The sequence below is a fragment of the Equus quagga genome, chromosome 9, assembly GCF_021613505.1.
Source record: "Equus quagga isolate Etosha38 chromosome 9, UCLA_HA_Equagga_1.0, whole genome shotgun sequence".
In the NCBI taxonomy this organism is placed as follows: Eukaryota; Metazoa; Chordata; class Mammalia; order Perissodactyla; family Equidae; genus Equus; species Equus quagga.
The window spans coordinates 88,759,496-88,782,327 of NC_060275.1; the positions used below are offsets into that span (position 1 = coordinate 88,759,496).

The following is a 22,832-nucleotide window of genomic DNA, read 5'->3' on the forward strand; positions in this document are numbered from 1 at the left end:
CTCAAGCATCTGGCTTTATGCTTAATCCTAAAGAAATAGATGAATGAATGAAGGAAGGAAGGAATGAGTGAGAGGGAGTGGTATATCTGAAAAGCAATGCAACTATTATCGAATGCTTACTATGTGCCAGGCTCTGAACTAATCCGTTTACATGCTTAATCTCATTCAATTCTGGCAACATCCTATTACCGTTTTATCTACTATTATTATAATGATTTTAGAGGTGTGGCAAGTAACTTGCCCAAGGTCACACAGCAAGTAGGTGGCAGATCTGCTTGATGCCAAAGCTGCTGCTCATGTCCACTCAGCCAGACTGCTCCCAGTTACCTAGTCTTTTGTAACATGTGTCAGGAAACTCGAAACACACATGCGCAAGTGGGGCACACCACGCCTCCCTCCTTCAATTGGCCCCAGTGCTAAGGGCAAAGCAGTCACTGATAAAAATTCCCATTTAACTTTTAAACCTTTTAATAGCAGCAATCACGTATTCCATGCTTACTGCAGAGGGCACTGTGTTCTAGGTGATTGCCAGGAGGTCTGGTCTCCATTACCTAAAATGCTTCAGCTCCTCATCTTCACACTGCCTGCTTTCCGACGTTTCTCCAATACAGGATTTCCCACCCCGACTGGGAGGCGGGTTATTGCATTCTCGGCGCCTTGTTTTCTTCCCTTGAACACAGGGGCCCCAAGAGGACCAGCAACTCCAATCTCCATCAACCCCTCCTGCAAGAAAAGAGAGAGGCTGTTCAGAAAGTATGTGGAGAGGAAGATTTCAGAGTTTGGGGCTAAGCTTCCTGCTCATGTGGTTATTGGGGGAGGGGATGATCTGGGGCTTTATTACCTTCATTCTGTTCACTGAGGTCTTCAACAAGGGCCAGAACGTCTCCACACTGACTAGCATTGTGCATATTAAGGCTGCATTAACAAACTTCTTGCAATAATATATTAAACTTATTATTTTACAAGCACATAAAGCATGTTCTTTTAAAGCATGTACATTATATCATTCATTTACTTCTCACAAGAATGAATCCAAGTGGGCAGAGGTCTGTTACCTTTCTTATTTGATAGGCGTGGAATCTAAAACAAAGTGGTTAAATGCCGTTCCCAATGCTGTAATGGCTGCCAAAGTCTAATGGCTGAGTCCGGGCTCTTTTCATGACCCCACAGTCTCTCAATAAGGCAAATAAGTTCCTATTGTTAAAGCAGTGCTTGGGCATGAGAAGGACATAAGCTACTGGGTATTCCAGGCTGCCAACCCCAGAGCTGGCATTGTATAAAACGAGAAAATGAGTAAGTAGGAGAAATGCTTTTATTTCCTGTCAGCATCCTTCTCATTCAGTCTACAGGCACTTCCTCAACCCACTCTGGCCACCCTCCATCTCAGGGCCAATTCATGACTCACAGTTCTTTTGGTATTTTCCCCCAACATACTCTTTGGGAGAGGCAAGAGAGAACTGATACCATATTCTAAGAGCTTTGCTTTCCTAGTTAGAAACTGATCTCAGAAACCATTCCCTGAAGCATTCTTTCTTGTGACAAGAGATTTTCACATATTGGGGTGTATGGGCTAACTTCTGGTTCAAAATTGATTCATTCTGAGCTAAAGAAGCCTGACTTCTGGCCTGTCAAACATACATTGCACAACTGTTTTATCCAGTAAAGTAAAGAATGCACTCTCTTAAGAACACATACTCCCCCTCCTATGCCAGTATCTGTAACACCCTATCGGTAATGCCCATACTAGTCCTTTTCTTGGACACTAGGTTCACATTGATTTGCAACTGAATACCTCTTTGAAACTTTGACGAATATGTATCCTGGCATGTTGAATGCATGTTCTTTGTTCCAAAAAGGTATAAGACTGTACTGAAACCCAGAATGCTTTCTTGCTCTGTGGAATGCTTTCTTGCTCTGTGGAAACTGCCTTCCAGGGTTATAAGCCTCACTCCGGCTCAAGCAAAACTCATCTTATCTCTCTTATCTATAGAATGGTTACTGGCTATTTTGCATCGATACTTGATACTAGATGGGTGTGTTTACTACTCTTTAGCTATTTCTGCTGTGCAACTTACACCCCTCTTTGTCTCCTACCCCACACCCACTCCTCGGTATCACAAGCACCGAAACTAAACTAGTTTGTATGATATTTTCCCATTATCTTCCTTATGTTTTCTTCCATAATTAGAAATCGAGTTAATAAAGTAATCCTCAGAGTATATTAATACGGGGTAGTAGTAGCTTAATACACTATGATTGCTACCCCGTTCCTTACCAGCAGGAATCACCCCATTCCACAGAGGAATGAAATCACAGTGGTAGAATTTCAAATTACCAGGACTGGCCCACTTGGGGAGACATTTGGAGGTAACGATGCCTTCCTGATGCTTGTCTGTAAGCGACTGTGGTTTAGTGCTGTGTTTATTCATTTATCAAACATTTACTAAGTGGCTTCCATGAATCAAGCTCTATGTTAGGCTCTGAGAATAAAAAAAGGAATCAAACAGTCCTGATGTTAAGGAATGAGCTTTCTGGAGGAGAGAGACATAGAAATAAATATAAAAACAGATGTAGATAAATTGACTCATATTTTGCCTCCTCATAAAGTCAACTTCACATAGCCCTGTACTATAGTGCTTTTAGCACCAAGCACACTTTTGAGCACACAGCAGATGTTCAACAAACACTTGTGAATAATTAATAGATGGGACATAATACGAAATTACAAATAGAGATGTTTTGAAGAACTTGCCGTCAGAAAGATTAAGCAAACAAGCTCCACAGACCCACGTTAAGACAAAACCTTAGTGAGATGGAAGGATGGAAGGTGTTTCAGTCATCAATCTATTTTAATGGAGAACAGGGAATGGAGGGCACCACCGTGTTAATTCAGACAGGAACATGGAGACAGCAAAGGACCTTGACTGCAGTAGCTGTAATCTGGAAGTGGAATAGGGAGGGAGACACTAAATCAAAATGCCTGGTGACACTTCCATACGCAAAGAAGCACCGTCTCAGGGGCCAGAGGGAAAGGGTACTTCTCTTCCCCATGTGTCCAGCATCACTAGAGACAATTCAGCACTGACCTGCTTGATCCCCTACGAGGACTCCTTGCTCACACGCCACACCAAATGTGTGTGGTTTGCAATGGCACTGACACTGGGTCCCCTCAACAGTGGCGATGCCACCATTTTGACAAGGCTGGCAATGGCAGGGGTCAAATTCATCCAAATATTCCTCAAGAGCCCGTTTCAGGTAGAGTCTCTTCACAGAGGCACAGGGGACTTCCTTTACCAGCTCATACAAAGGTGTCAGCTATACAGATAAAGACATCATGGTCAGCAATCAGGGTTTTAGGCAAGAATACTTTCCTTTTGGCCTTCAGGCTCAATCCCCACTAAAACAAAATCAAAAGTCACTCTTAGGTTAATTCCAATTATTTCTTGTTCAAATAAAAAGAGAAAGCAATTCACTTTCTTTGCAAGACAAACCTAGGGGAAACTAGCAAGAGATAAGGAAGGAATATTTTTTGTATCTGGTATGCATGCATAAATTTTTTAAAAACCAATAAGACTTTCATTTTCTAGTTTTTGAAAGATTATTTTGAAAATAATACATTTCCACCCCTGCAGAGGACAGAAGAAAAGAAAATACACTTAAATTAGAGCCAAGAAGCAAGTGCAATTAAATTTAAGATTAAATTTCCTGACTCTGAGAGACTTATTGTGTCACTCGAGGGAAGACAATGACTCTTTCTCCCTGGAGAAGTTTAAAACAGGTAGATATTATCACTCTGTGTTTGATGTCAGATGAAAAGCAACTTCGAGATCACATGTGTTAGCTAAGCTTTAACAATCTGTTCTCCCAGGAACAAAAAGTCTCTGATTTGCAGTGTTTGCCAATTTCTGCAGCATAGCTACTCTAACCGTGGCTGGTCTCCGGCTGCCACCACGATGTCACAGAGCACAGAGCTGGGGACAGATATGCACCATTGGCTCTTGAGAAAGTCAAGGAGAGCTGGCTGCAGCGTACCCTGTGAGTATGGAGATTAACGCAGATCTGTAGCCACCCCTGATGCAGGAAGGGTTAATAATCAATGGAAAAGGCTTGCCAACAAACTGGGACCCAGAGGTGAGAAGGCCGGTCAGCCAATGATGGGTAAGACCTCCAGGGCAGGGCAACCTAAGACAGGCGCAGTCGCCTGGGGGCACAGATGGAGACACAATATCGATCTTAGGAGCAGGAGGGGCTGTTGCCTAGGAGATCTTGCCTGCTCCAAGATAAAAATATGAGAGCACAGCAATAACATGATAATATCAAAACAGAGGCTGAGGGAGGGCTCCTTGAGAAATCACTAAGAATTCTTGGCATCTGCTAATTACTTCATCCAGAACACCTGTGTATGTTTAACAGCTGTAAACTATGTATATATTGAAACGCTGGTTATAATAAACTCAGAGTGGCCATCAGCCCTCTCTGCATCTATCCTGATGTATACATTGGATTGCGACACCGACAAGATCAGGTACATTTCCCTCCATCTCTGCCCAGGCTCTTTCAAACTGCTTGGCATTGCATGGTCATACAGGTAAAATGTCTCTTCTTTGCCTGTGCCTTTCCTGCCCAGCTAATCAATTAGCAAAGCTGTGATAATTCCAGTCCCGCGTGGAAAAGAGCGTAGTTGAGAATGAGAGACAATGTCTGTTTTTCCGTAATCAACAATTTAAGATTTTTAAAGATTTGTGTGGAAGACCAGCCATGAAAATGGGCCATTTTGAGTACTAACAGATGGCACTTTAGAACAAGACTTCCCTGGAAAAACCCTCCTGCCACTGTCACCCTTGTTTAGAGGTGAGTAGGTGCAGTATGGTGTCAGGAGGGCACTTGAGGAGCTATTGTAATGTTTGAGTTTACAAAACGTGTCCAGGTTTCTTAATCTCCGAAAGTCATTTCACCTGGGATGTTGCTTGATTCCCAAGACAGGGAACAGATCATGGAATCACTTCTGCTATAGCATTTGTTTTGAAAACGTGAATTTGTTCCATTAAGGGACAATATGCTATATTAAGGAATAATATGATGTATCACAAATTTTGTGTTTTCCTACATGTAATTTCGTCCACGAGAAACACCAGGAGAAACAGAAAACTGGACACAATTGAACCAAGCTGCGTAAGAATACACAACACTTGCACGTACACACATACACCTCGAACATCCGTCTGGTTCACTGTGTGTGTAATAAACTACACCCACCCACAGCCGGTGTCAGAGCTGCCATTTCTGATTGCTCTCCTACCATGTCACAGTAATTCACAAGCTATAACTCCTCCTTCACCCAGCAAGTTTCAGGGTTTTTCTAGGTAAAATGCCACATTTATTGTAACACATATGCATTTCTTAACAATTTTAACATAAAATTCTGCTACTATTTTTATTGATGCCTATTTTTTAATTTTTATTTATTTTTTTTTAGGAAGATGAGCCCTGAGCTAACATCTGCTGCCAATCCTCCTCTTTTTGCTGAGGAAGCCTGGCCCTGAGCTAACATCCATGCCCATCTTCCTCTACTTTATATGTGGGACGCCTACCACAGCATGGTTTGCCAAGCTGTGCAATGTCGCACCTGGGATCTGAACCGGCAAACCCCAGGCCCCCAAAGCAGAATGTGTGAACTTAACCACTGCGCCACAGGGCTGGCCCCTGATGCCTATTTTTTTTTAAAATGAGTGTCAAAGATCAAATTTTTAAGTGCTGTGTCCCTACCCCCATTTTTCCCATAAGCCCTGTGGTCTTTATTGTGCAATTTTGCCTGGCTCTCTGACTTTTAGGAACATACATGTTGCAATATAAAAGAAGTGACTGTATCAATAAAACATCCTAAAATTCTGCCAGCCAAATCAGTTCTATCTTAATTTACATAACTCCCAGAGCCTCTAATCCAATCCGTGGCTGCAGGAAGAATGGTGATCTTACAGATATAACAGTAGACAAGCCTAAATGCCTTCTTCTTGCGAAAATCTATAACTCCTCTGAATTAGAGACCAAGAAAAATATAATCAAATTTAGGTCAAAAGCTTAAAATGTAAATTTTGTCATTAATTTCTCTTGAGATTTACAAGACATTTAACCTTTCAAACTGAAATATGGACATAGAAGATAACAAACCTTCTGTTTCATCTTATAAGTTATGCATTTATTTTACTATGCAAAACATAACCGGGATACCGAAAATGCTAATTACAGCCTTCTCTATTTAACCACCTTGATTTAACCTAATTTCCCCAGTGCAAATAAACATGACTGCTTTCTGCTCCTGTCAACAGAGCATCGCATACCTTTTGTTTTATGACTTGGGGAAGATCAGTCACCGAACCTGCCCAGGAAGAATATCGGTTTTTGTTTCCAGCAGGATTGTCCAGCTCCAGGTAACTCAGGCCAGACACGAAGCCTGCACTTCCTCCTCTGACAAATGGCTTCCCTCGCAACACATTGCCCTCAGTTCCTACACAAGGGGAAAGCGAATGAAACAAGTCAGGATGCGCAAACAAAGTGAAAATGAGAACGTAAAAGTGAAAAGTCTATCAAGTATGAAAACACAACCCATCCAACTGTATGACCTTCTGGAAAAGGCAAAACTATGGAGACTGGAAAAAGATCAGTGTGCCAGGGTGGGGGATGGGAGGGATGAATCAATGGAGCACAGAGGATTTTTAGGGCAGTGAAATTGATCTTAATGATATTATAATGGTGGATACCTGTCATTACACATTTGTCCAAATCCACAGAATGTACAACAGCAAGAGTGAACCCTCATATAAAATATAGTCTTTGGGCAATAATAAAGGATCAACGTGGGTTGACTGATTGTAACAAATGTACTACTGTGGCACCGGAGTCTAACAGTGGGGGAGGCTGTGCCTGTGTGAGGACAGGGGAAGTACGGGAACTCTCTGTACTTTCTGCTCAATTGTGCTGCAATCCTGAAACTACTCTAAAAAGTAATATCCATCAAGGGTACAGCCCTACGGCTGAGTGGTTAAAGTTTCACATGCTCCACTTCAACAGCCAGGGTTCACAGATTCAGATCCCAGGCACAGACCTACTCCACTCACCAGCCATGCTGTGAAGGTGTCCTACACGCAAAAAAATAGAGGAAGATTGGCACAGATGTTAGCTCAGAGCTAATCTTCCTCAGCAAGAAAAAAAAATCCATTAAAAGAAAAAAGAAAAGAAAAACATAATCATTACCTGACAGTAGATGATATTAGGGAATTATTGTTCATATTTTTAATGTTCTTAGTTTAGTAAAAGTTATTATGTTATTGAGGAGACTTTCTTCTAGAAAGTACATGTATATTTAGGGATGAAGCATCATGATGTCTAAAATTTGCTTCCAAATGGTTCAGCAAATATTAAAAATATTTTAAATATACAATATTTATGTATTGCTAAATAGTCCATATTATAAATATCATATGTAGATATACATAGCAAAATGTCAAAATAATTGTTACATATATAAGCTGGGTACATGGGCATTTATTACTACATTTTTTTCAACTTTGCCATACGTTTGCAAGTTTTCATAATAAAATATTGAGGGGAAAACAGTTCATTGCATCCAGAATACTAACAATAAGCAAAAAAGCTATTAATTAAAAAGCATACATTAAGTCATGAAAAGTGTTGTAAAAACTTTGAACACCAGTTGAACAATTTTTTCTATTTATGTGCCTCAATTACAAAAATAGTTTTGTTTTTTTTTTTTTTTTTAAAGATTTTATTTTTTCCTTTTTCTCCCCAAAGCCCCCCGGTACATAGTTGTATATTCTTCGTTGTGGGTCCTTCTAGTTGTGGCATGTGGGATGCTGCCTCAGCGTGGTCCGATGAGCAGTGCCATGTCCGCGCCCAGGATCCGAACTAACGACACACTGGGCCGCCTGCAGCGGAGCGCGCGAACTTAACCACTCGGCCACGGGGCCAGCCCCCAAAAATAGTCTTTAATATCTATTTGCAAGTGATTTTTACTCTGGTCTTGACTAGAAATTCCTAACTTGCAGATCAGATTTGGGGCAATTTTCCTTTTCTTGTAACTGTCTAAACTTTGCAATTTCATGAAATTTTGCAATTCAAAAAGTATACTTTTATTATCAGAAATTATGAAAGCTTAATATTTTTAATAAATTGGCTGAATGCTTCCTCATCTTTGTTACTTTTTTTTTCTTTTTGGTAAGGAAGATTGGCCCTGAGCTAACATCTGCACCAGTCTTCCTCTATTTTGTGTGTGGGACACCACCACAGCACAGCTTGATGAGCAGTGTGTAGGTCTGTACCCAGGACCCAAACCCATGAACCCCGGGCAGCTGAAGCAGAGCACACGAACTCAAACACTACGCCAATAGGCCAGCCCCTTATTTTTTTAATTTAGATATAATTGACATATAACATTACATATGTTTCAGGTATACAACATGATTCAATATTTGTATATATTGAGAAATGATCACCACAATAACTCTAGCTAATATCCATCACCATACATAGTTACAAAACTTTTTTCTTAGAGACTGGCCCTGAGCTAACATCTGTTGCCAATCTTCTTTTTTTTTCTTTTTCTTCTCCCCAAAACCCCCCAGTACATAGTTGTATATTCTAGTTGTAGGTCCTTCTAGTTCTTGTATGTTGGATGCCACCACAGTATGGCTTGATGAGTAGTGCTAGGTCTGCGCCCAGGATGCAAACCAGTGAAACCCTGGGCCGCTGAAGTGGAGTGCATGAACTTAACTGCTCGGCCACGGGGCCGGCCCCGTGATGAAAACTTTTAAGGTCTACTCTCTTAGAAAATTTCAAATATACAATATGGTATTATTAACTATAGTCCCCATGCATTATATGCCCATGTCTTGTTTATTTTATAGCTGGGAGTTCCTGTGTTTTTAATATCCAAATAGTCACCCTTTTAACGCAGTGTATCACAGAGTTTAGCCCCTGAACTGCCTGAATCAGAATCACCTGGTGTGACTGCAGATTTCTGAGACCTACAAGAGAATAGCTGAGAGAATGAGCCTTGGAACCAGCATTTTAACAGGCTTCCCCAGCTAATCCTTGTGCATACTAAAGTTTAAGAATCACTGCCTTGGGGCCAACCCCATGGCATAGTGGTTAAAGTTCAGCACCCTCTGCTTTGGCAGGCTGGGTTCTCAGGTTTGGGTCCCAGACACAGACCTACAACACTTGTCAGCCACGCTGGGGCAGTAACCCACATACAAAATAGGGGAATATTGGTATGGATCTTTGCTCAGGTTAGCTCAGGGCTAGTCTTCCTCCAGCAAAAAAGGAGGAAGATTGGCAACAGATGTTAGCACACAGTGAATCTTACTCAGGAAAACAAAACAAAAAAATCACTGCCTTAACTGGCACACCTGTTTAAGAACTGCAGATTCTAAGAAATCAGTTTTTATGTTTATTTTTTAGCCTCTAGCCAGCCTATCACATGCCAGTGAGCTCTCTGCTCCCACTAGCGCTTTACCCCTAGACAATCAGCCTCGTGCAAGAGAGAAGAGCCTAGATTGTGAAGCCAGATTTCATGTATTCGAAGCGCTTGTCTGATGCTTATCAACTGTGATCTTGGGCAAGCTTTCTGTCCCTCAGTGTTCCTGTCTGTAAAATGATAGTATGAATAATACTTAACTTTTACATAAGAGGAGTACATTGGTTAACTTTTGTAAATCACTTAACATTGTGCTTGGCACATAGTAAGTGCTACGTGTTTGTTAAATACAAAATAAAATAAAACTGGGGAGCAGCTTCCAATTGCCAGCCCCACTGATAACTGATGTCAGTATGTTCCCAAAGCTCCCGCTTCCACTTCTGTTTCCAGATCATCCTTTTTCCATCTTGTTCAAAAGCTCATCCTCCTCCTTTGTCGTATCTGCTCCATGAAGACAGGCACTTTGTCTGACATATTCACTGCTATATCCCCAAGACCTCGAACAATTCCTGGGACATACCGCAGGCTCCATAAATAGTTGATGAATAAAGTAAGTGAACGAGTAAATAAACCTGCTTTTACTACTCTGTCTCCCTCCTTCTTGCAGCCATCCACCAATATCCCAAGAATTCCCAGTTCCTCGCTGAGAGAAATGCTTCTCCTTTACTTCCCATATTTCTGATCTTTTCTGGTTTTTATCCTATAAGATTATTCCTTCACAGTCCCTCTTCTTTCTCTACAACTTTACTTTTGTAATCTTTCATTTAATCACTCCCTGTATTAAATCCTTTAATGGCACCCTTGTCATCAGGATGAAATCCAAACACCTTCACGTGGGATCTCAGATACAGTCTAAATCCGCTTACCCTTCCAATTCTTTCTTCAATCACTCAAAGACTAACACGCTACCTTCCCCACCCTCTCTACCACCACCACTACCACCAACACCACCACCACCAGTGTGCACCAAAAACTTTAACTGCACTGAGCAGCCATGTCACAGAGTGGAACTGAACCTTCTGCTGATGTCATTTTCCTAGACTTCTTTGCCAACCATCATCATAAGGGAGAAAGGTGGTGTACACTGAGGACGTATTTACATACACAGGAGATACCCACTAAACTTTCCACTCTGCGTGATGCCTCACTGCCATGACATAGGAAAGAGAGTTCAGAGGCAAAAATAAAGAAATATATGAAAAACATAAAATAAAACACCTGCTGACATTTCAAAGGCCCTTGGAGACCAAGAATTAACCACAAGAGAGAGGGATGGAGGTCAAGCTTGTAACTTCTCATTTACCTGCAGCTGATTTTAAGGCCTCTTTCAGTGCCTGGCATTTGTGTTTTGATGATTTAAAAATAAGATTGACATCTGACGAAGTACATTCCATCTCATCTGCTGAACTAATACCTAGGGAAAAAATTTAAAAGGTGCTTAATTTCCACATTTATTGAAGACCTCCTTTGAGATGCAACCAGGTGTGAGAGTGGGGATGAAAGGTTGTTTCCTACCACTGTGGCCATCCAATCAAGAGTGATGTAATATGTACATTTTCAAGCGTTCTAGAAGGATCAAGGGTCATAAAAAGGGATATTTGATTTTTGTTATTAAACAAAATAGTAGATACATAGATAATAGATTCCAACAAAAATCAGGCAATTTTGCAGCAACATAGCATAAGGAAAAAGCTCAGCTGACTCTGGAGCTAGTTAGACCTCCTTATAATCTATATCCCCTTGGATGAGTCTTATCATGGCACCGAGTCTCCATTTCTCAGGATGCAGAAGAGGAATTATAGTGGTCATCTCACTGGGTAGTAGTGAGGATCATTGCTAACACGTGTAACACACCTGTTGTGAGGAAGGAATCCAATAAATGTAAGCTATTGTTGCAAGTATTAGGTAGTAAACAAACTTGTGTATCCAGAGCAGATTTTTTTAAAGCAATGTGAGTGGTAACAAACAGAGGTGAATAAAATACTTCTTTAAAACATTTTGACTTCTGCAATATCAGTAAATTCCGCATTAGTTTTCCTCGAGGGATATTATTTAATCTGAGAAATGGGAAAGGTTAAAAAGTATTCTAAAAAATCCAGTGAACACCCTCTGGAGATAGCCAATAATAATAATGGCTTAACTCACGTGTCAGGGTACTATCCAAAAGAGTAGGCTGGCTTTTTTTAAAGACTGCAAGATTTTGAGTTGAATGGATTCTCACAATTTTGGATTCCTTTGCAATTTCATCTCTGTTTGTCATACTTTGAAGCTCTAAAGTTTAAGTTAACTATATGTATTTCCCCCATTAAAATCCCCACAATGCTTTTATACAATAATGTTTTTAATACTCTACCGCTTTGTTTCATTTTCTCTGAGTCCACATAAAATAGAACTTTGTATTCTCCTCCTAAGGACCCAGACTGCAGATAATGTGTCCCATACCGGTCGATTAATCTTCTGTAGGCACTGTAATCATACAGAGAGGGAAGGTAGGAGAGTTCCTTCCAGAATGGCTCAGCAAGTTGTAAAAATTCCGGATTGTTATTGATAAACTGAGCCACTTCAACAGTGTTCTGAATAACCAATAATTGATAACTCTATAGGAAGAAGAAAGAGTAAAAGAGTTTTAGATTGAAGATAAAAAGGCAATGGAAATGGTTTTCTGTCCAATATGTCTATAAACGGTCACCTCCAATCAATGCAGACTATACAAATTTTTATTTTTGATGCATAATGGGCCCACCCACTTAAAGTAATCGCAGGAATTTTTGGAATCCCAATAGGAATAATATCTGAGTGATGTCAGGGTAATTTCTTTTATACATGACTTTTAAAACCATATGACCAAGTCGTTACACCCTCCTCAACTAGAAAAAGAGAATCAACTTCATTAACTGGTAAATAAACTCACAAATAAGTATATAAAATAATGTGTGCCTAGGGTCCACATCTTGATGATAACCTATAGTTAGGGTGACCATATAATTTATCTCCCATACGGGGGCATTTCCACGGTAAGCCACTTTATAATGAGGTCTTTTAAATATTTCCTAAGTATCTTTTAATAATGTTCAAGACAGATCTACCTTACAACAAATCTTCACTTATGTAAACAGTATAATATGGAGATAATAAATGTCTTCACAGCTCGTATTTCCACGGTCAGCTTCTTAGTCATAAAACAGATAAAATCAATATTCCTTTATACCTCCTTTGTGTGATTTATTAATCAAGTTACTGACTTTAAGAATGAGAAAAATAGGCAGATTGTGACTGATGATCAACCAGAAAAATTCATCAGCAGTAAGTGTATATCAAATAGTACAATCCATCGCAACTGTTCAGGTTGCCCAAGATGAGAGTTTCAGTATCTGAAAACAACAAAGTATCTGAAAACAAGTCTTGTAGCTTCCTCGGAAGAAAATTTTGGTATCTCAAAAATAATAAAGTTTTAAAATCTTTTAGTTTCATTCACCTTCTAAAAAAGACTCTGGTATTAGTGTTTAGGAAGCACATAAATTGGATACTAAAAATAATACTGTAAAATACTATAAAATAGCATCAATAATCATGAACTAGAAACCTAGGATAGTTTTAACTAGAAGATTTGAAAGTAATATTTTTTATTTAAGATTTTCAAGTAAGAACAAATACTTTAATGAGATGATAAAAAGTATAAATAAACATATTATCAAGAGAATTCATAAGACAAGATCATACCTTTTAAAGAAACATTTTCTATTTTCTTTTTGAAGAAGATATTATTGCCTTAAAAAATGAAAGCTGATCCTTTTGGTAAATACACTTCTGTTAATGTTAGAAATACTTAAACCAGTAAAATATGAAAAAGTTAACTAATATTTCATACTAACCTTTTTGTTATGGATTTCATCTTTATGTGAAGTATAACTGTGCGAAGAAGATGATGAAGAGCTAAAAAAGAATCTCCTCCTGCTAGATGATGTACGTTCTGTCGATGTATGTTTTACATAAGACCAGCTACTGTTGTAAAATTCATAATTAAAATCATTATCTATTTTCACCTATAAAGAACATGAAAAGTTTTGTTGTGACCAGGTTAAGGCCTTGGATATAACCAAGAACCTTTTTTCACAGCTCCTTTAACACAGATACTTTATTCATACAATCTCCTCCAAAAGACAAAGCTCTTCATTGACACAAAACTGGGACTCTCATTAAGACCAGGGCTGTACGAGTACAAAGAATAGAGTTCCTCCTATAATTACTTTTTGTTAAGCAGGAGGCATGGTATCAATAATGGCAATCTCAAGAGATTCACAAAATCCATTTGTGTACAAACATCTTTTATTTTCCTTTAATTTCAAAATTTAGTCCAGAAGTGAGCAAATTAACAAAGCTACACTAACAGAGAACTACAAAGCATTTGGCTTTTGACTTTTTATCCAATAGAGGGGAATTGAGATGCAAATAGGTGATATGAAGCAATGAGATCTTTTGGACTTTGTTTTGGATTGTTCCTTGTGATCCAGTAGTAGATTTAACTTCCTACTTCTGTTTGACTTGAACAAATGCTAAAATTGGAATTTTTTTCCCTATGCTGGATGGTAGAGGAAAATGCCACCCCAAAGAATTTTGAAAAAGACAACAGGATAGTCATATGTATCATATGTCATATGTGATAGTCATATGTGGCTAACTGAGAACTTACAGCTCCAACATTCAGAGAGAAGACAATCATTTATATATCCTTTATGTTCTCCAGATCAAGTGTCAAAATGAAATGTCTACAGTGTGCTGGCAAGTAATATAAATGTCAGAAGCATCTAGAGGAAGGGAAGATGATGAAGAGGTGAGGACACACCCTGTCTAAGGGACACCCAACACTCGAATCCATCAGATAGTCGCCATATGTAATTACAGGTTCTAGCATTGACAGATTGTCTGATTTTTCAAGAAAAGAGATAAATCTGAATCTTTAAGTAAAAATCTCTAGAGTTTTAAAAGTCATAGGAAAGTAATTTGTTAAAAATGTCAATCACCATGAGAATTAAACAAAACATGCAATACGATGCCCTCTCACAGTGTCTGCTCTGTATAAATGCTCAAATCAGTAACTCTCCTTTCACAAGCATTTGTGTTATTATATATCCATTCATATCTGCATTTGAGATCAAAGTATAAATAAGCACAGAAAAAGTTGAAATGATGAATATAATACACTTTAAAAACAAAACTGAAAGGAAAGAAAGTGACAGAATGTTATGCAGCCATCTTAAATGATTTTTATGAAGACAAAATATGCATGTTAAATGAGAAAGCAGGTATAAATGTAATAATTCTATTAACTACAACCTTGCAAGTATATGCCCAGTCAAAAAAAGACTATAAAGAAATTCAGCAAAATGCCAAAAAATATTATGCTACTTTTATCACTACCCATGTTAAAAACTAGGCATGCATGCTAAAAATACATCAGAAAATAAGATAGATTTTATCATATATTTTTTTTCCTGCTTTTTCTCTCCCCAAATCCCCCCAGTATATAGTTGTATATTTTAATTGTGGGTCCTTCTAGTTGTGGCACGTGGGACGCCGCCTCACGGTGGCTTAATGAGTGGTGCCATGTCCACGCCCAGGATCCAAACCAGCGAAACCCTGGGCCGCCCAAGCGCAGCACGCGAACTTAACCACTAGGCCACGGGACCGGCCCCCATATCTTTTATTAGAGCATTATTTTCATTGTATTATGAAATTATTTTGTTTAAAAGTCAAATGCAAAAATTCAGCCTCAAGATGAAATGGAGAATATATGTATTATTATTGACTACAAAGAGAATATTATTAAAATTGCGATTAGAGATTTCTACAATCATTAGACAGTGTCTCAGTCCTGTTTGGTTTTGGATAGACACAGAATTTAAGTTTTTATGTCTCTTCAGAAAGAGAGGTTATCTACCTCCTTTTCAATGCAAAAAGAAAAAAAGGCCTATTTTCCCTCGTTTTCAGATCCACAATTCAAATACTTGATTTATGATTTATGCAAATAAGCCTCTTAGCTGCTTTAGTTCAGCATCTCCTCACTCCATCTACCCTACACATAGCTGCAAGAATCATCTTTTTCAAAGTAGTATGATCTTAAATTGTTTTCATACCTTCTTTCTTCCAGCTTAGACCTTAAATTCCTCCACACTGATCCTCCGAAATCACAAATTCAAACATACTACACTCTGCCATCTCTTACTCTTTTGACTCTCATTCTATCATTGCCATATTGAGTATTCAACTTTGGAGAGACAAAATAAGACAATTTATTTTCCCATCACTCTCCCTATCAGCACCTTCATTTTTTTACGCCCCTCCTGTTGCAATTAGGCTTTGTGGTCCATGACTTCAACCATTTTCTTGCCAGTGAACTTAACTTCCTTGCCTAGATATGTCCCACCATCAAATTTGCCCGGAAAAAAACCCAACCCTGGTTCAATGCTTACAGCCAGGCTGCTTAGTGCTATTATGCAAAACTCACACAACTATAGATTGGTGCCACTATAAATCCATTCTTGATTTCCAACCTCAGTGGAACCTTCAATATATTCTAGCAATCCTGTATTTCTCTAGCCAATTCTCACTCTCTCCCATTCTCTATAGTATCAATTTCAAAACTTATACCCCTACTTCAATTCCCCAATCTTACAACCACTTCCTTCACCCTCAGAAGATGACTCAACCTCTTTCTTTACCAACACTCCTCCTATCACAGAGTCCTCTTAAACTTCTGGCTAATTAATCTACAATCTTCTTAACATTTCTTCTCTTCCTTTCCTCCACAAGTGTCCCTCCTCCCTATCTAGGGTTAATTTCTCTGTCTCTTCTCTGTATGGCATTCCCTCTCGCCTCTTCAAAGGATTTATTAACTTGATTGATTATTCCCTCTTCTACAGCTTCAATTTTTCTTTCTCCATTGGCTCATTCCTATCAATACCTATACATATTCTAACCCCACCAAAGTCTAGTCCACTGCAAGGGCTCTAGACTCACACTTCTAGGGTCCAGATCCCAGGTTTGTCATCTACTTCCTCTATGATCGTGGGTAAGTTATTCAGCATTTCTTTGCCTCAGTTTCCTCATCTGTAACAATAGAGATGACACCTTCTTGGGTTATTATAAAGAAAAAATATCCATGTAAAGCACTTGAAATAGTGCTTTGCATATAAAAGGTTTTTATTATATGTGAGCTATTTTTAACATCATTCAAATTGTTCTTGGTTAACAAGGTAGATTTAGAAATCTCAGATATCTAGACTGATACCAACAGAGGGAGCAGAGGATCAGATCATTAAGCGTTAGTTAAAATTGCCTTTAGAATACGTTTTTGTTATTTATTTGACAGGCATATAGGATCTTCAAACACTAAAGTCAAGTACATTCAAGACCAAATACAGGAGGATCCAGGAAGTTGTTAATTGTTCCATCTTAATCTTTACTCACTCTCATTTGCAACTCATTACATGCTGAGAATAAACCCGACAGTCTTCAGCTGTCTCCCAGGCTGAACTAAACAAAGGGACACCTTCCCAAAGAAACCATGTTGCAGAAATGTGTTTGTTTCAAAGGTTTCCTTGTGGTATGAAAAATATGAGGAAACAGAGAATGCACGTGGCATCAAAGTAAGTGGTTTACTCAGTAAGAAACCAGGTTTGCCCTGGATAAACTACCATGCTGATAACCCAGAGACTGTAAGAGAGATTGACTGATTCTGTTTTATGTTTATTTACTAATATTTATGGTCCAAGTCACCTTCCACCTCGTAGATATCTGAATCCCAGTGGCCGCAGATCAATCTATTTGAACTGTGAAGGACATTCACAGCCTCCACAGCCGCACCTGGGTTTAGCACCTCAGTGATTGACTCTCTGCCTATTGCTTCCACCTCACTTCCCTCAGGCTGGATCTTCAAGACATCTCTATTCTTCACTCAATAACAGGCTATAATTTCCCTCTCTTTCTGACAAACACCTTCAAATTCAGTGACTGGAAAGGCATTTCAGATGTCAATCCACAAACCACGCCATGCTGAGGAAAACGAATGTCAGGATTATGCTGTTATTAAACTATTCCTCTTTTTCAGAAGCTGCAGACTTCCAGCATGTCTACCTTCCAACTATGTCAGAAATTCTCTTCCTTATTATTTTCTCTGCTCTGTAACTTTCTAAATTTGACCCAAATACATATTATAAAACTCCCCTTATAATTATGAAAGAATTATCAATATATCCTCCTAGGAATAGAAGCAGAAAACGAATTCTGTGCAAATGCCTATTTCACATTCTCCCTTCTGGACAAAAGTTAAATTACAATTCACATTACTCGCTATGTAGAATTTAGAGTTGAACAGCAATGAAATACCATACACTGGGAGAGTGAAATACAGTAGAAAAATAAAGGGCTGTGAAATCTGACAAACTGGATCCAAGTTCTGCTACTCATTAATTTGGTGACTCGGAACAAATTAGCTGAAGTCCTGTAAGCCTCGATTTCTACATATATAAATATAGGAAAATATTGCTTACCTTCCACACATATTGTGAGGATTAATCATATAAAAATTGCCTAAAATGACTCAGATGCCACAGTAGATATTCAAAAATTGGCAGCTATGATCATTTTTCAGATCAGGTTCACTTTCCATTTTCAAGATTTGATAACTCTTAAATGTAACTTATTCCATTGTAAATTGGAAGATGGAATTTGCTGTTCATAATCAAAACTGCTTTCTGGAGTTGTATGAGTTCTTTATATATTTTGAAGATCAACCCCTTGTCTGATAAATGATTTGCAAATATGTTCTCCCAGTTGGTGGGTTGTCTTTCTGTTTTGTTCATGGTTTCCTTTGCTTCGCAGAAGATTTTTAGTCTGATGTAGTCCCATTTGTTAACTTTTTCTTTTGTTTCTCTTGCCGGAGTAGACATGTTATTCAAAAAGACATTGCTAAGACCAATGTCAAAGAGAGTACTGTCTATATTTTCTTCTGGGAGTTTTATGGTTCAGGTCTTACATCCAAATTTTAAATCCATATTGAGTTAATTTTTGTGAATGAATAAAGAAGATGTGGTATATATATATATACAATAGAATACTACTCAGCCGTAAAAAAAAAAAAAAGACAAAATGGTCCCATTTGCAACAACACGGATGGACCTGGAGGGTGTGATGTTAAGTGAAATAAGCCAGACAGAGAAAGACAAATACCGCATGACTTCCCTCATATGTGGAAGATAACAAATACATGGATAAAGAGAACAGATTAGTGGTTACCAGAGGGGCAGGGGGCTGGGGGTGAGCAAAAGGGACAAAGGGGCACATGTGTATGGTGATGGGTAAAAATTAGACTATTGGGGGTGAGCACAATGAAGTATATTCAGGAAGTGATAAACAATAATGTACACCCGAAATTACATAATGCTATAAACCATTATAATCCAAATAAAATTACTTAAAAACAAAAAAAACCCTCTGCTTTCTGGAGAAGGTTAATTTGGGTAAGCAAAAGGCCCTTCCGTCTGAACATCCTAACAGTTTGGGTTTACAAATTTTGGAGTAATAGATAAGGAGCACTGAATCAGAAATTTTGGGAAGTTCTGGGAAGAAGGGGGGAAGGGAGTGAGAAAGGAGATCTTGGAAAAGACAGCAAGAAAGAGGCTAAAACAAGATGAGACCAGAAACTTCATTTTGTTGAGGTTGTGGAAGGATGGACGTTTTAAGATGGAGGATGCCAACTGTTTTTGTTGAATGTTTTTGCACTACTGCAACAGGAAATCTCTCCTCTATAGTCCCTCCAAATCTTCAAGAATGTCCCCCAAAGCCATAACATTTTTGTATGCATAGATTTGGAGTTGAAATCAAGGAACAGGATGAGTTTAAGCATGTATGACAGAAACAGCATTCGAGAAACAGAATCCTGGGAACAGAGGAGATCCTGAGACCATAAGCAAAATTAAAAAGTCAGGCAATACAGATGTTGGCAAGTATGTGGAGCACAGACCACTCTTCCACACAGCTAGTGGGGGTATAAATTGATACATCCGTTTCGGAAACTTTACCTAGTAAAGTGTCACATATACAAGGCAGCAATTTGATTCCGGGTGTGTGTCCTAGAGAAACTCTAGCTCATTTGCATGGAAACTCATGCACAGGAATGTTCAAGGCATTTTTGTAAGAAAAATTGGTAACAGTAATAAAAATGCCACCTACATCAGCAGGTATAAATTTCAAAATCATAATTTTGAGTAAAAAAGCAAGTCATGAAAGAATATATACTATAAGATTTATTTATATAAATGGCCAAAAACAGTCAAAACTAAATCACAAATTTTTGATTTAGGGACAAAGACATATGGGATAAACATATACAGAAGAACAAGAAAATGATTAAAACAAAATATAAGATAGTGGTTGCGCAGGGAGTGGGGATGAGGGGGATGTGAGCAGAGCGGGGTAAATGGGAAGCTTTTAAGACCCTGACAATGTTTTGTTTCTTAAGGTGGGTGGTGGGCATACATGGGTATTTGGTTTATTAGTTTTCTTTAAACTGCATGTATATGTTATTCACTCTCATTTGTAGATATGAAATATTTCACAATTTAAAAATAAACGCATTTTTAAGTGAAGTGACACTGGGTCAGTGGTAAGGAGATCATCACAACCAGTCATGGCCAGGGCCTTGAGTTTTAGCACCCATACAGGGACAGACCATAAGGTCCCGGGCCCACTTGGAGCACAGAGTTGAAAATGAGGCAAAAGGATATTTCACCTTAAATGACACAAATTAAAAGTATCATTGCCCTGTAAGCCCGTATAAAACATTTATAAGATTTGACTACATATTAGACCACAAGTAAATTCTCAATAAACACCAAAAAATCAATATCACGTAAATAACTGGCAACAGTTCTCTGGCAACAATTCACAGATTGGAAATAAGTTAAATCAACGTAATTAAGTACCTGGAATGTATAGGAGAGGATATTTCCACTCAATCTGTAGAAATCTTTTCTATCCCCACTAAACACCTTTCTGCATTGACCACCAAAACTTTTAGTGTTGATGACTCTGTTCTTAAACTGGCCAGTGAGTGCATTGTAGCTGTTTAAAAAAAAAAGAAAAAAAAGAATGGAGGACAGAAGAAAAGGCACTTAAAAACCAGAAATAGCACTTGCTGAAAACGGAGTCATTAGAGAACTCTAGAAATTCTTGAAATACTTTACCATTAAGCATCTCCTTGAGAGAACTGAGGTAAAGAGAACAGCATCCTAATTCATACTACACATTATCCACCTTCCCCTGCTTGGTATGATAGCTAAAACCAATAGCTGGGAAAATCCAACATCCTTTCAGCCTAAGAATATGTTTGGGAAACACAGCTCTTTTGTATCTATGGCAACAGCTGGTTTTGAATTGAATCTATAGATAAAACCAATACAATTAAGATTACTCTTGAGAGAGAGCACTCCACAATGACTTTCAACTAATTGCCTCTTAGTATGCTGAATGGTATACTCTTTAGAATAATTTTACCATTTCTCTGTTAATGAATTTTAAAATATTACAGAAAAATCACATCTAATGATCACTCTAAAATACGTTCTTTTAAAGCCTTGAAACTTTCATTTGAGTCTGACCCTTGAAAGTTCCTCTGGACTCTTTGTGAAAAAGCAAACACAAAATTGTCCCAACTTCCCTTAGAAGTGAAAATTCCCAGCTAGTTTAGGCAATTGCTTCTCAGCCTGAGTATCCCAACCCACTGCTGGCTGTCTTCCTTCCCTGCTCTCATTCTGCTTTCTCTTCATCTTCTTGAGTATCCACACATCACTGAAATCATGGAATCAGTTCTCTCCCTCCTTCCCGTAGGGTGACCGACTATCCGGGTTTTCCCAGGTCTGAGGGGCTTCCCTGGATACAGGACTTTCAGTGCTAAAAGCTGGACAGCCCAGGGACAATTGACCGCTCTACGTTTTACCACATATCATTATAAGTACACAGGCATGAATTAAAAATATGTTTCAGGATGTGGCAAAGAGCTCTGGGCCAAAGGCTTGGCTATTAGGTGATTTGTCATTAGACTTATCAAACCATAAAATAAAACAAAACAAAATGAAAAACTACAACCTACCGAAGGCTGCCCGGCACCTTACCCATTTCCGGTAAGTTCTATGTTGGGAGGAGGTTTATCAAGGTCACAGGAAGGTCTGCTTTCTGAGTCCTCGCATCTGTCTTCATCAGCGCTATCTTCTTCGCAGTCAGAATCCCCATTGCAAACCAAAGATTTGCTGATGCACTGACCTGTACGCAACAAAAGCCCCCACAAAAAATGAAAGAGGGAAGAAGGGAGGCACTACCTGGGATTAAAAAGGTTTTGTCCCCAACCACCAACATTGCACTTATAATCTAACATGAATTTGAGATAAATCCTCAGTGTCAAGGGAAAGACTGGTGATTATTTTGGTCCTCATTTTGCAACACACAAAACTGATTCTGACCTCAGCTGGACACAAAAGTGAAAATAGAATCTGAATTCAAATTCCAGGCTCTCACTCACAATCATCACACAGTTTGTCTGAATCCCCCACATTCATACAATATCAACCACTGGAAAGCTAGATCGACCTCCTGCCCTTCAGTTTTCTATTTCTTTTTTATAATCATTGACCAACATGCCAAAGTCCTGCTTTTCTTGATGATTTAGATATATAAGCTTTGAGAGCCTGGGAACTGGGTCAAAAGATTAAAACCAAACATTTCTTTAGCACCTACCCTGTGCAAGACACTCCTCCAGGTGTTGGGGTACAAATATGAATAAATAGGTATTTGTTGGGCTTTTCATATACTTTACAATCTAATAGGAAAGACTATGAAGACATAGATCATTATAACTCAGCAACACAATTGTTATGATAGACATAAGCCCAGGGTACCAAGGAAGCACTGGAGGGTACCAGATGATCTAGCCCCTGTGTGCCTCCCCAGTATCATCTCTAGCCAATCTCCCTACCAGCTTCCTACGCCCGAGTCATACTGGATCACTTGCATAAATAAAAGGCCAGGCTTGCTGTCATCTCCACTGACCTTGCACTTACAGTTCTCTCAGGCTAGAAGGGTTTTCTCTTCCTATCACTTACTTGTCCTTCAAGAATTAAATTAAACATCATCTCCTCTCAGAAATCCTCCCTACCCCACAGGCTACAATGCATGTCCTTCTCCTGTGTCCTCAGAGTATGCATCGCACACACTGTCCTGATAGTACAGCATGCACCTCACTATGCTCTCAATCTAATGCAACAAACATTTGTTGAGTCTACTATGT

General features: G+C 38.8%; 1 protein-coding gene across 2 annotated transcripts in view; it reads right to left on the reverse strand.

Annotated features, from left to right (window-relative positions):
• Positions 1-22,832, reverse strand: part of C7 (complement C7) — a 49,564-nt gene that overhangs the window by 14,263 nt on the left and 12,469 nt on the right. For both annotated transcript variants that reach the window (XM_046672078.1, XM_046672079.1), the window contains 8 exons: positions 21,664-21,811; positions 20,476-20,614; positions 13,366-13,536; positions 11,847-12,090; positions 10,797-10,907; positions 6,339-6,505; positions 3,087-3,315; positions 552-723 (listed from right to left, as the gene is read on the reverse strand). In XM_046672078.1, the coding sequence (XP_046528034.1) occupies positions 552-723; positions 3,087-3,315; positions 6,339-6,505; positions 10,797-10,907; positions 11,847-12,090; positions 13,366-13,536; positions 20,476-20,614; positions 21,664-21,811 (1,381 nt within the window). The remainder of the gene's footprint in view (positions 1-551; positions 724-3,086; positions 3,316-6,338; positions 6,506-10,796; positions 10,908-11,846; positions 12,091-13,365; positions 13,537-20,475; positions 20,615-21,663; positions 21,812-22,832) is intronic.